Raw genomic sequence first — 12,839 nt, 5'->3', positions numbered from 1 at the left:
CAGGTATCGGTCCTCCCCCCCCTCCCTCCCTCTCAGCGCCCTCAGCCCCGCCCCCCCCTAACCCTCCCCCCTCCACCCCCACCCCTCTTTCCTCTCTCTCCACCCCCCCCTCCCCCCCCCCCCACCCCCACTCTCACTCTCTCCTCCTCCCCCCCCCCTCTCTCTCTCTCTCCCCCTCTCTCTCTCTCTCTCCCTCCCCCAACCCCCTCTCCCCCCCCCCCCCCCTTCCCACTTCCCTTGGGATTAGTTGAAGGAACTGCAGATGCTGTCTTAAACCAAAGATAGACACAAAATGCTGGAGTAACTAGCGGGACATAGAAACATAGGTGCAGGAGTATAGGCCATTCGGCCCTTCGAGCCAGCACCGCCATTCAATGTGACCATGGCTGATCATCCCCAATCAGTACCCCGTTCCTGCCTTCTCCCCATATCCCCCGACTCCACTATCTTTAAGAGCCCTATCTAGCTCTCTCTTGAAAGCATCCAGTGAATTGGCCTCCACCGCCCTCTGAGGCAGAGAATCCCACACTCACAACTCTGGGTGAAAAAGTGTTTCCTCGTCTCAGTCCCTTATTCTTCCCAGCTGTTTTCACCAACTAGAAGTTGGAGTGACTCAGCGGGACAGGCAGCATCTCTGGAGAGAAGGAATGGGTGATGTTTCGGCAGGAGACCCTTCTTTAGACTGGGATTAGGTTAGATGGGTATCTTGGTCAGCATGGCCAAGTTGGGCCGAAGGGCCTGTTCCCCATCCTCTAAGGAGAGTTTCTGTCTCGGGGAGTTGTGGTTGGTTGCAACTCCCTTACTCAGTGAAACCAAGAATCCTTCCATGTTTACATAGAAGGATGAGGGGGGGGGTCTTATAGAAACATATACATTATAAAAGGACTGGACAAGCTAGATGCAGGAAAAATGTTCCCAATGTTGGGCGAGTCCAGAACCAGGGGCCACACACAGTCTTAGAATAAAGGGGAGGTCATTTAAGACGGAGGTGAGAAAAAACTTTTTCACCCAGAGAGTTGTGAATTTGTGGAATTCCCTGCCACAGAGGGCAGTGGAGGCCAAGTCACTGGATGGATTTAAGAGAGAGAGATAGATAGAGCTCTAGGGGCTAGTGGAGTCAAGGGATATGGGGAGAAGGCAGGCACGGGTTATTGATAGGGGACTATTTTCTATGTTTCAATGTTTACACAACAAATGCTTGAAGATCAAGGGAAAATCCCCAGTAACTAGAAAGTTCTAGTTGGTGTAGGAAGGAACTACAGATACTGTTTCACACTGAAGATAGACACAAAATGCTGGAGTAACTCAGCGGGTCAGGCAGCATCTCTGGAGTAAAAAGGATGGGTAATATCTTGGGTTGGGATCCTTCTATGCTTCGCCTTGATTAAATGTCTGAAGAAGGGTCTCGACCCGAAACGTCACCCATTCCTTCTCTCCAGAGATGCTGCCTGTCCCGCTGAGTTACTCCAGTTATTTGTGTCTATCTTCGGTTTAAACCAGCATCTGCAGTTTATTTCCGACACACTTAAACTAAATCCCTTCTGACACTGATAGCCCTCTGATCCAAACCCCTAATCTCCTTATAACTGATTATGACTAATTATTGGTGAAGATCAGAAGACTTAATGTAGACAAAAGTGCTGGAGAAACTCAGTGGGTGCAGCAGCATCTATGGAGCGAAGGAAATAGGCAACGTTTCGGGCCGAAACCCTTCCGGGTTTCGGCCCGAAACGTTGCCTATTTCCAGAAGGGTTTCAGGCCGAAACGTTGCCTATTTCCTTCATTCCATAGATGCTGCTGCACCCGCTAAGTTCCTCCAGCACTTTTGTGTACCTTCGATTTTCCAGCACCTGCAGTTCCTTCTTAAACAAATCAGAAGACTAATGTTCCAACGTGCAGCCTTCAAGAACACACTGGGGAATGTATATGGACATGGTTCCAAATCTGAGGAAGGACATTCCAAATCTGAGGAAGGACATTCTTGCCATAGAGGGAATGCAGAGAAGGTTCACCAGACTGATTCCTGGGATGTCAGGACTGTCTTATGAAGAAAGACTGGATAGACTTGGTTTATACTCTCTAGAATTTAGGAGACTGAGAGGGGATCTTATAGAAACTTACAAAATTCTTAAGGGGTTGGACAGGCTAGATGCATGAAGATTGTTCCCGATGTTGGGGAAGTCCAGGACAAGGGGTCACAGCTTAAGGATAAGGGGGAAATCCTTTAAAACTGAGATGAGAAGAACTTTTTTCACACAGAGAGTGGTGAATCTCTGGAACTCTCTGCCACAGAGGGTAGTCGAGGCCACAGTTCATTGGCTATATTTAAGAGGGAGTTAGATGTGGCCCTTGTGGCTAAGGGGATCAGAGGGTATGGAGAGAAGGCAGGTACGGGATACTGAGTTGGATGATCAGCCAAAAACTCAGAGGGTGCAGCAGCATCTATGGAGCGAAGGAAATAGGCAACGTTTCGTCCCGAAACCCTTCGGGTTTCGACCCGAAACGTTGCCTATTTCCTTTGGGTTTCGGCCCTATTTGAAGCCAGTTGAGGCCACAGTTCATTGGCTATATTTAAGAGGGAGTTAGATGTGGCCCTTGTGGCTAAAGGGATCAGGGGGTATGGAGAGAAGGCAGGTACAGGATGCTGAGTTGGATGATCAGCCATGATCATATTGAATGGCGGTGCTGGCTCGAAGGGCCGAATGGCCTACTCCTGCACCTATTGTCTATGTTTCTATGGTACAGCCAGTGGCGGACTGGCCAGGGTGTCAGCTTTGCCCGATGGCAAGTTGGCCCGCTTTGTCCCCTGGCAACCAATATATTTAGACCCTTTCCGCCACTGGGTGCAGCACTTCACGGCTATTCCCCGCTATTGTTCACTGGTTCATGGATTCCAGGGGCAGAATTAGGCCTTTCGGCCCATCAACTCTTAGAATAAAGGGGAGGTCTAACGCTAAACTGCATTTCGTTGTACCCATACTTGTATCTGTGCGATGACATTAAAATGGAATTTAATTGAATTGAAGGTCGTCTAAGACTGAGGTGAGAAAAAAACTTTTTCACCCAGAGAGTTGTGAATTTGTGGAATTCCCTGTCACAGAGGGCAGTGGAGGCCAAGTCACTGGATGGATTTAAGAGAGAGTTAGATAGAGCTCTAGGGGCTAGTGGAGTCAAGGGATATGGGGAGAAGGCAGGCACGGGTTATTGATTGGGGATGATCAGCCATGTTCACAATGAATGGCGGTGCTGGCTTGAAGGGCCGAATGGCCTCCTCCTGCACCTAATTTCTATGTTTCTAAGTCTACTCCGCCATGGTGGTCGTGTGTTCAACCCCTGACTGTGACCGGCACCGGAACCTTTTAGACGTCGATTCTGGGAAGTATCAATGTGCTTATTAATAGATCAGAATGTCAATGTCTCCCATTCCCACACTGACCTCTCTGTCCTGGGCCTCCTCCATTGTCAGAGTGAGGCCCAGCGCAAACTGGAGGCACAGCACCTCATATTACACTTGGGGGCAACTTACACCCCAGCGGTATGATCAGTGAATTCTTCAATTTTATATAAAACTAACTCCCCCCCCCCCCCCCAACCCCCCCCCCCCCCCCACCCCCCCCCCCCCCCCCCCCCCCCCCCCCCCCCCCCTACCATGTGCCCCACCTGCCTGTACACCCATCCCCCCATCCCCTTCCCGTTATGACGTCGGATGGAAGCTGCCAACCAAATCTCGTTGCTCCTATGTGCAATGACTATAAAATATATTATTATTATTATTACAGGGAGAACGTGCAAACTCCACACAGGCAGCAACCAAGGTCAGGATTGAACCCGGGTCTCTGGAGCTGTGAGGCATGGGCTCTACCACTGACAGGAGCCTCCCGCCCTCCACCTGAAGGTCAGCAGGTGCCCAGGGAAGGTCGTGGCAAAGCTCCTGCTAAACTTAGCCGCGTTAAGGTTAAGCAGGTATTGGCCTGTTTGAGACGACGTTACATCTCGCATTGATAATCGCCGGGCGCTCCAGTCCCAGAACCAGCGCCGTGTGCTGGAGGACAAGCCACAGCTGGAGGACAAGCCACAGCAGGACAAGAGGGGAGGGAGGGAGGGCTTCCTACAACACCAACCTGACCCCCGCCCACACTGGGGGAGAGAGAGGACAGACTCCTCATGAAGATCTGGGCGCAGGGGTCAGGGGGGTTGTAGGATAGAGGCAGGAGGGGAGGAGGAGAGGGAGAGCGGGTAGCCGGGAGAGAGGAGGGGGGAGGAGAGGAGAGGAGGGGAGAGGAGAGGAGAGGAGAGGGAGAGGAGAGGAGAGGAGAGTCCAGTCCAGTCCAGTCCAGTCCAGTCCCTGGGCAAGCCGGGGCCATGGGTCAGGCAGGGAGTGTAGACGCTGTAAGCGGGGAGCAGGGAGAGATCGGGGTGGCTGAGCTACAGGACTGGTACAAGAAGTTTGTCACCGAGTGCCCCAGCGGAACTCTCTTCTTCCACGAGTTCAGGCGCTTCTGCGGGGTGTTGGACAACGAGGAGGCTGCAGAATACATCGAGAACTTGTTCCGCGCCTTCGACAAGAACGGGGTGAGTGAGCGCTCGGGGGCGAGGTGGGACATAGTGGTGGGGGTGGGCCATGTACACAGAGTGCTGGAGTAACTCAGCGGGTCAGGCAGCATCTGTGGAGAACATGGATAGGTGACGATTCGGATCGAGAAACGTCACCTATTCAGCGGTGCAGCGGGTAGAGCTGCTGCCTCACAGCGCCAGAGACCCGGGTTCCATCCCGACTACGGGTGCTGTCTGTACGGAGTTTGCATGTTCTCCCCGTGACCTGCGTGGGTTTTCTCCGGGTGCTCCGGTTTCCTCCCACACTCCAAAGACATACAGGTTTGTAGGTTAATTGGCTTGGCGTAAATGTAAATTGTCCCCAGTGTGTGTGTAGGATAGTGTTAGTGTGCGGGGATAGTTGGGCAGCACGGACTCGGTGGGCCGAAGGGCCTGTTTCCGCGCTGTATCTCTAAACTAAAACTAGAATATCAATTGCCTGACCCACTGAGTTACTCCAGCACTCTGTGAAATGTCACCTATCCATGTTCTCCACAGATGCTGCCTGACCCGCTGAGTTACTCCAGCACTCTGTGAAACGTCACCTATCCATGTTCTCCACAGATGCTGCCTGACCCGCTGAGTTACTCCAGCACTCTGTGAAACGTCACCTATCCATGTTCTCCACAGATGCTGCCTGACCCGCTGAGTTACTCCAGCACTCTGTGAAACGTCACCTATCCATGTTCTCCACAGATGCTGCCTGACCCGCTGAGTTATGGTGCAGCAGCATCTATGGAGCGAAGGAAATAGGCAAAGTTTCGGGCCGAAACCCGGAAGGGTTTCGGCCCGAAACGTTGCCTATTTCCTTAGCTCCATAGATGCTGCTGCTGCACCCGCTGAGTTACTCCAGCACTCTGTGTCTGGCTTGCTATTGATGGTGGGGACTCTGGTCTGGGTGATGGAGGCTACGATGTGAAATGCCGATGTTATATATCATCCCCATCTGTTTCAGGACAACACCATAGATTTCCTGGAATATGTGGCAGCCCTCAACCTGGTTCTGAGGGGCAACCTGGAGCACAAGCTGAAGTGGACATTCAAAGTTTACGACAAGGACGGCAATGGATGCATCGACAAGGCCGAGCTACTGGCCATAGTGGAGGTTAGTGACCACACGGTCCAGCGCCTCTCTTCTGGACAATGGTTATAGACAATAGACAGGTGCAGGAGTAGCGACCATTCGACCCTTCGAGCCAGCACCGCCATTCAATATGATCATGGCTGATCATCCCCAATCAGTACCCCGTTCCTGCCTTCTCCCCATATCCCCTGACTCCGCTATCTTTAAGAGCCCTATCTAGCTCTCTCTCGAAAGCATCCAGAGAACCGGCCTCCACCGCCCTCTGAGGCAGTGAATACCACAGACTCACCACTCTCTGTGAGAAAAAGTGTTTCCTCATCTCCGTTCTAAATGGCCGACCCCTTATTCTTAAACTGTGTGGCCCCTGGTTCTGGACTCCCCCAACATCGGGAACATGTTTCCTGCCTCTAGCGTGTCCAGGTTTTCTTGCTGTTCTTCACTAATGTTCCCACCAGTGGGAGTGTCTACAGCAAGGGTTCCCAACCTGGGGTAAATTTCACCCACCCAGGGGGTACATTTGTTGATTGTGGATGTGTACATATTTGTTCTCATTGGCCGACTGTCTTTGGGTCTGGTAAACCGGTCTCTGTTCATCATCATCTAAATGGTGTCAAGTTGGGAAAAGGGGAAGTACAACGGGATCTGGGGGTTCTTGTACATCAGTCTATGAAAGTAAGCATGCAGGTACAGCAGGCAGTGAAGAAAGCGAATGGCATGTTGGCCTTCATAACAAGAGGCATTGAGTATCAGAGCAAAGAGGTCCTTCTGCAGTTGTACGGAGCCCTAGTGAGACCACACCTGGAGTATTGTGTGCAGTTTTGGTCCCCTAATTTGAGGAAGGACATTCTTGCTATTGATTGAGTGCAGTGTAGGTTTACAAGGTTAATTCCCGGGATGGAGGGACTGTCATATGCTGAGAGAATAGGCTTATATACTCTGGAATTTAGAAGGATGAGAGGATATCTTATTGAAACATATGATTATTAAGGGATTGGACACGCTAGAGGCAGGAAACATGTTCCCGATGTTGGGGGAGCCAGAACCAGGGGTCACAGTTTAAGAATAAGGGGCAAGCCATTTAAAACGGAGACGAGGAAACACTTTTTCACACAGAGAGTGGTGAGTCTGTGGAATTCTCTGCCTCAGAGGGCGGTGGAGGCAGGTTCTCTGGATGCTTTCAAGAGAGAGCTAGATAGGGCTCTTAAAGATAGCGGAGTCAGGGGATATGGGGAGAAGGCAGGAACGGGGTACTGATTGGGGATGATCAGCCATGATCACATTGAATGGCGGTGCTGGCTCGAAGGGCCGAATGGCCTCTACTCCTGCACATATTGTCTATTAGTTGTTTATAAATAAGTGAAGTAACATTGTCATGTGCTATTAAAGTTGCCGGGGGTAAACGGGACAAAAAGGTTGGGAACCCCTGGTCTAGATGTAGAGGTCTCAGCCTCAGAATTAAAGGATGAGCGGGTACCACATTGAAACGTGCAGAATGGTGAAAGACTTGGATAGAGTGGATGTGGAGAGGATGTTTCTACTAATGAGAGAGTCTAGGACCAGAGGGCACAGCCTCAGAATTAAAGGACGTTTTTATATGAAGGAGATGAGGAGGAATTTCTTTAGCCAGAGGGTGGTGAATCTGTGGGAATTCTTTGCCACAGACGGCTGTAGAGGCCACAAGTCAGTGGATATATTTAAGGCAGCGATAGATAGATTCTAGATCAGTGCGGGTGTCAGGGGTTATGGGGAGAAGGCAGGAGAATGGGGTTAGGAGGGAGAGAGAGATCAGCCGTGATTGAATGGCGGAGTAGGCTTGATGGGCCGAATGGCCTAATTCTGCCCCACTCCCTCATGACCTTATGGCAAGGGTTATGTTGTTGTTGTTTCTGTTCCTGACGCCTGGATTGTGAGCCAGTCCCTTGTCCAGTCTATTTACAGGTTGAAGACAGCATGTCGCCGAGGACCGGACGATGGGGCCCCTCACCTCTCCCCCGAGGAGGTCGTAGACCGAATATTCCAGTTAGTGGATGAGAACGGTGATGGTAGGTACCAAGCTGGCAACATCCTGGACCCAGCTCCATGATGAAAGCAAACTCAATGCTAGCGTTTATTTCACGGGGTCTTGTGTACAAAAACAGGGGTGTAATGTTGGAGCTCTACAAGGTGCTGGTCAGGCTGCATTGGGAATATTGTGAGCAATTGTGGGCCCCATATCTGAGGAAGGATGTGCCGGCTCTGGAGAGGGTCCAGAGGAGATTTACAAGAATAAGTCAGGTCAAGTCAAGAGAGTTTATTGTCATGTGTCCCAGATAGGACAATGACATTCTTGCTTGCTGCAACACAACAGAATATTGTTGGCATAAATACAGAACAGATCAGTGTGTCTATATACCATAGACCATATATACACACACACACACACACACACACACACACACACACACACACACACACACACACACCACACACACACACACACACACACACACACACACACACACACACACACACACACACACACACACACACACAAATAAATAAATAAATAAGCAGCCAAGTACAATAAGCTGTTATAGTTCAGAGTCTTTTAAGAAGGAACTGCAGATGCTGGAAAATCGAAGGTAGACAAAAATGCTGGAGAAACTCAGCGGGTGCAGCAGCATCTATGGAGCGAAGGAAATAGGCGACGTTTTGGGCCGAAACCCTTCTTCAGACTGATGGGGGGTGACCTTATAGTTCAGAGTTTGTTTGATGGTGAGTTTAATAGCCTGATGGCTGTGGGGAAGGAGCTGTTCCTGAACCTGGATGTTGCAGATTTCAGGCTCCTGATGGTAGCGGAGAGATGAGTGTGTGTGGCCTGGATGGTGTGGGTCCTTGATGATGCTGCCAGCCTTTTTGAGGCAGCGACTGCGATAGATCCCTCGATGGTGGGGAGGTCAGAGCCGATGATGGACTGGGCAGTGGTCACAACATTTTTTTCCACTCCTGGACGCTCAAGTTGCCGAACCAGGTCACGGTGCAACCGGTCAGCGTGCCAGGAATGAGCGGGCAAACCTACCATGAGCGTTTGTCGGCACTGGGCCTGTACTCGCTGGAGTTTAGAAGGATGAGAGGGGACCTCATTGAAATGTACAGAATACTGAAAGCCCAGGATAGAGTGGATGTGGAGAGGATGTTTCCACTAATGGGAGAGTCTAGGACTAGAGGGCACAGCCTCAGAATTAAAGGAAGGAGATGAGGAGAAATTTCTTTAGTCAGAGGGTGGTGAATCTGTGGAATTCTTTGCCACAGACGGCTGTGGAGGCCAAGTTAGTGGATATTTTTAAGGCAGATATAGACAGATTCTTGATTAGTACGGGTGTCAGAGGTTATGGGAAGAAGGCAGGAGAATGGGGTTAGGAGGGAGAGATAGATCAGCCATGATTGAATGGCGGAGTAGACTCGATAGAAACATAGACAATAGGTGCAGGAGTAGGCCATTCAGCCCTTCGAGCCAGCACCGCCATTCAATGTGATCATGGCTGATCATCCGCAATCAGTACCCCATTCCTGCCTTCTCTCATATCCCTTGATTCCGTTAGCCCAAGAGGTAAATCTAACCTAATCTAACATCAGTCTGAAGAAGGGTTTCGGCCTGAAACGTCGCCTATTTCCTTCGCTCCATAGATGCTGCTGCACCCGCTGAGTTTCTCCAGCATGTTTGTGTACCTTCGATTTTCCAGCATCTGCAGTTCCTTCTTGAACACAGCTAAATCTAACCGTCCCTCGATGGGCCGAATGGCCTAATTCTGCTCCTATCACTTATGACCTTATGACATCCGAGGGGGATTCCGAGCGGGCTCTCGTGGTTTAATCCGGATTAAAGGAGGTGTGGGGACATCAGGTTCCGGGAGAACAGTGGTGAATCCTGTAGCAGTCCCTACATCTAGACACCAACCTGTGGCACTGGTGTATCCATGCTCCACCTGGTGCAGGTATGGTGGAAGTACAGGGAGACTGTGGAACAGCAAGTTACATTAGAGTACAGTACAGTACAGGAACAGGCCCTTCGGCCCACAGTGTCCGTGCAGACCATGATGCCAAATGATGCCTGATCTCCTCTGCCAAAGCTGTGGTAACTCAGACGTCTGAAGATGGGTCTCGACCCGAAACTTCACCCATTCCTTCTCTCCAGAGATGCTGCCTGTCCCGCTGAGTTACTCCAGCTTTTTGTGTCTATCTTCGGTGTAAACCAGCATCTGCAGTTCCTTCCCAGCTGTTTTCAGGCATCTGAACCATCCTACCACAACCAGAGAGCGGTCCTGAACAAGACGAGAAAAACATTTTTCACACAGAGAGTGGTGAATCTGTGGAATTCTCTGCCACAGAGGGTAGTTGAGGCCACACAGTTCATTGGCTATATTTAAGAGGGAGTTAGATGTGGCCCTTGTGGCTAAAGGGATCAGGGGGTATGGGGAGAAGGCAGGTACAGGATACTGAGTTGGATGATCAGCCATGATCATATTGAATGGCGGTGCAGGCTCGAAGGGCCGAATGGCCTACTCCTGCACCTAATTTCTATGTTTCTATGTTACATCTGACAATGAAACACCCTTGATTTGACTCTCTGTCTCCCTGTGTGTGTTCAGGCTGATCTTTACAGATAAATCAGTTATTTTATTGTCACGTGTACCAAAGGTGCAGTGAAAAGCTTTTGTTGCGTGCTAACCAGTCAGTGGACAGACAATACATGATCACAATCGAGCCGTCCACAGTGTACAGATACAGGATAAAGGAATAACATTTAGTGCAAGGTAAAGCCAGCAAAGTTCGATCAAGGATAGTCTGAGTGTCACCAATGAGGTAGATAGTAGTTCAGGACCTCTCTCTGGTTGGTGGTGGGATGGTTCAGTTGCCTGATAACAGCCGGGAAGAAACTGTCCCTGAATCTGGAGGTTTGCGTTCGTTTTCACACTTCTGTACCTCTTGCCCGATGGGAGAGGGGAGAAGAGGGAGTGGCCGGGGGTGAGACTGGTCCTTGATGATGCTGCTGGCCTTGCCGAGGCAGCGTGAGGTGTAGATGGAGTGGATGGAGGGGAGGTTGGTTTGTGTGACGGTCTGGGCTGTGTCCACAATTCCCTGCAATTTCTTGCATTACTTCATTACTGTGACCAGGGCCCATGCATGGGGCATGTTACTGCACTACTGTGACCAGGGCCCATGCATGGGGCATGTTACTGCATTACTGTGACCAGGGCCCATGCATGGGGCATGTTACTGCACTACTGTGACCAGGGCCCACACGTGCTGCATGTTACTGCACTACTGTGACCAGGGCCCACACACGCTGCATGTTACTGCATGACCGTGACCCGCTGCTCCACTTTCTGCAGGCCACCTGTCCCTGGATGAGTTTGTAGACGGAGCTCGCAAAGACAAGTGGGTGATGAAGATGTTGCAGATGGATGTCAACCCCGGCAGCTGGATTAACGAGCAGAGGCGGAAAAGTGCTTAGTTTTAACCGGCACGAGGAACTGCAGGTGCTGGGACTTGCAACAAAGCGCAGAGTGCTGGAGGAACCCGGCTGGGTCAGAGGGCATCTGGGGCGGGAAGGGACAGACGGCATTTCGAGTCGTGACCCTTCCCCAGTCCGATTGTAGATTTGTTTAGTTTAGAGATACAGCGCGTAAACAGGCCCTTCGGCCCACCGAGTCCGTGCCGACCAGCGATCCCCGCACACTAACACTATCCTACACACACACACTGGGGACAATTTACATTTACACCAAGCCAATTAACCTGCAAACCTGCACGTCTTTGGAGTGTGGGAGGAAACCGGAGCACCCGGAGAAAGCCCACGCAGGTCACGGGGAGAACGTGCAAACTCCGTACAGACAGCACCCGTAGTCAGGATGGAACCCGGGTCTCTGGCGCTGGGAGGCAGCAGCTCTACCCGCTGCACCACCGTGCCGGCCTGTAGCAGAGGGTGGGGGCAGGCATGTGATAGGTAGACACAAGCTTCACATCCCACTCCTGCTCTCTGGAGTAACTCAGCGGGTCAGGCAGCATCTGTGGAGAACATGGATAGGTGACGTTTCACAGAGTGCTGGAGTAACTCAGCGGGTGCAGCAGCATCTATGGAGCTAAGGAAATAGGTAACGTTTCGGGCCGAAACCCTTCCGGATTTCGGCCCGAAACGTTGCCTATTTCCAGAAGGATTTCGGCCCGAAAAGTTGCCTATTTCCTTAGCTCCATAGATGCTGCTGCACCATAACTCAGTGGATCAGGCAGCATCTGTGGAGAACATGGATAGGTGACGTTTCACAGAGTGCTGGAGTAACTCAGCGGGTCAGGCAGCATCCAGGCCGGTTCTCTGGATACTTTCAAGAGAGAGCTAGATAGGGCTCTTAAAGATAGCGGAGTCAGGTGATATGAGGAGAAGGCAGGAACGGGGTACTGATTGTGGATGGTCACATTGACTGGAGGAGCTGGCTCGAAGGGCTGAATGGCCTACTCCTGCACCTATTGTCTATTGTCTATTGCCCCACCTGTTCACCGGCACTCCTGTCATTAGTTATTGAGACGGTGATGTGCGTGCAGTCAGTAACTGGTCCAACCGGATCCTGCATTCCTTTACACGGTATCAAAGAGCATTCCTGAAACTAATCTACTCATCTGATCACTGGGGAGTCTGTGCCTGCAGAGACAAACTCCAGCAAACAAAATCTCCATTCATCAACCTCACGTACTCATGCTTATAAACCCTGAAGCGGAGTCCCTGACCCGAAACGTCACCTATCCATGTTCTCCACAGATGCTGCCTGACCCACTGAGTTACTCCAGCACTCTGTGAAACGTCACCTATCCATGTTCTCCACAGATGCTGCCTGACCCGCTGAGTTACTCCAGCACTCTGTGAAACGTCACCTATCCATGTTCTCCACAGATGCTGCCTGACCCACTGAGTTATGGTGCAGCAGCATCTATGGAGCTAAGGAAATAGGCAACGTTTCGGGCCGAAACCCTTCTGGAAATAGGCAACGTTTCGGGCCGAAACCCGGAAGGGTTTCGGCCCGAAACGTTACCTATTTCCTTAGCTCCATAGATGCTGCTGCACCCGCTGAGTTACTCCAGCACTCTGTGAAACGTCACCTATCCATGTTCTCCACAGATGCTGCCTGAC

The 12,839-nt window shown here is 51.1% G+C and overlaps 1 protein-coding gene across 1 annotated transcript; it reads left to right on the top strand.

Annotated features, from left to right (window-relative positions):
• Positions 1 to 4,360: 4,360 nt before the first annotated feature.
• Positions 4,361 to 11,692, top strand: guca1b (guanylate cyclase activator 1B). The gene is made up of 4 exons (XM_055655069.1): positions 4,361 to 4,572; positions 5,549 to 5,698; positions 7,605 to 7,719; positions 11,050 to 11,692. Exons 1-4 carry the CDS (start codon positions 4,363 to 4,365, stop codon positions 11,169 to 11,171), a joined length of 597 nt encoding a protein of 198 aa, XP_055511044.1. The 5' UTR covers positions 4,361 to 4,362; the 3' UTR covers positions 11,172 to 11,692.
• The last annotated feature ends 1,147 nt before the right edge of the window (positions 11,693 to 12,839 follow it).

Source organism: Leucoraja erinacea, chromosome 24 (assembly GCF_028641065.1).
Source record: "Leucoraja erinacea ecotype New England chromosome 24, Leri_hhj_1, whole genome shotgun sequence".
NCBI classification, from domain to species: Eukaryota; Metazoa; Chordata; class Chondrichthyes; order Rajiformes; family Rajidae; genus Leucoraja; species Leucoraja erinaceus.
The sequence above is the reverse complement of the archived record's forward strand: the minus strand, read 5'-3'. Positions and strand labels throughout refer to the sequence as shown.

What these genes read in the sequence shown, in the direction of transcription:
- guca1b (XM_055655069.1), top strand. Translation starts at nt 4,363, where the DNA reads ATGGGTCAGGCAGGGAGTGTAGACGCTGTAAGCGGGGAGCAGGGAGAG. An exon ending in GCGCCTTCGACAAGAACGGG is followed by an intron (nt 4,573 to 5,548) that starts GTGAGTGAGCGC and finishes CATCTGTTTCAG; the next exon opens with GACAACACCATAGATTTCCT. An exon ending in AGTGGATGAGAACGGTGATG is followed by an intron (nt 7,720 to 11,049) that starts GTAGGTACCAAG and finishes CACTTTCTGCAG; the next exon opens with GCCACCTGTCCCTGGATGAG.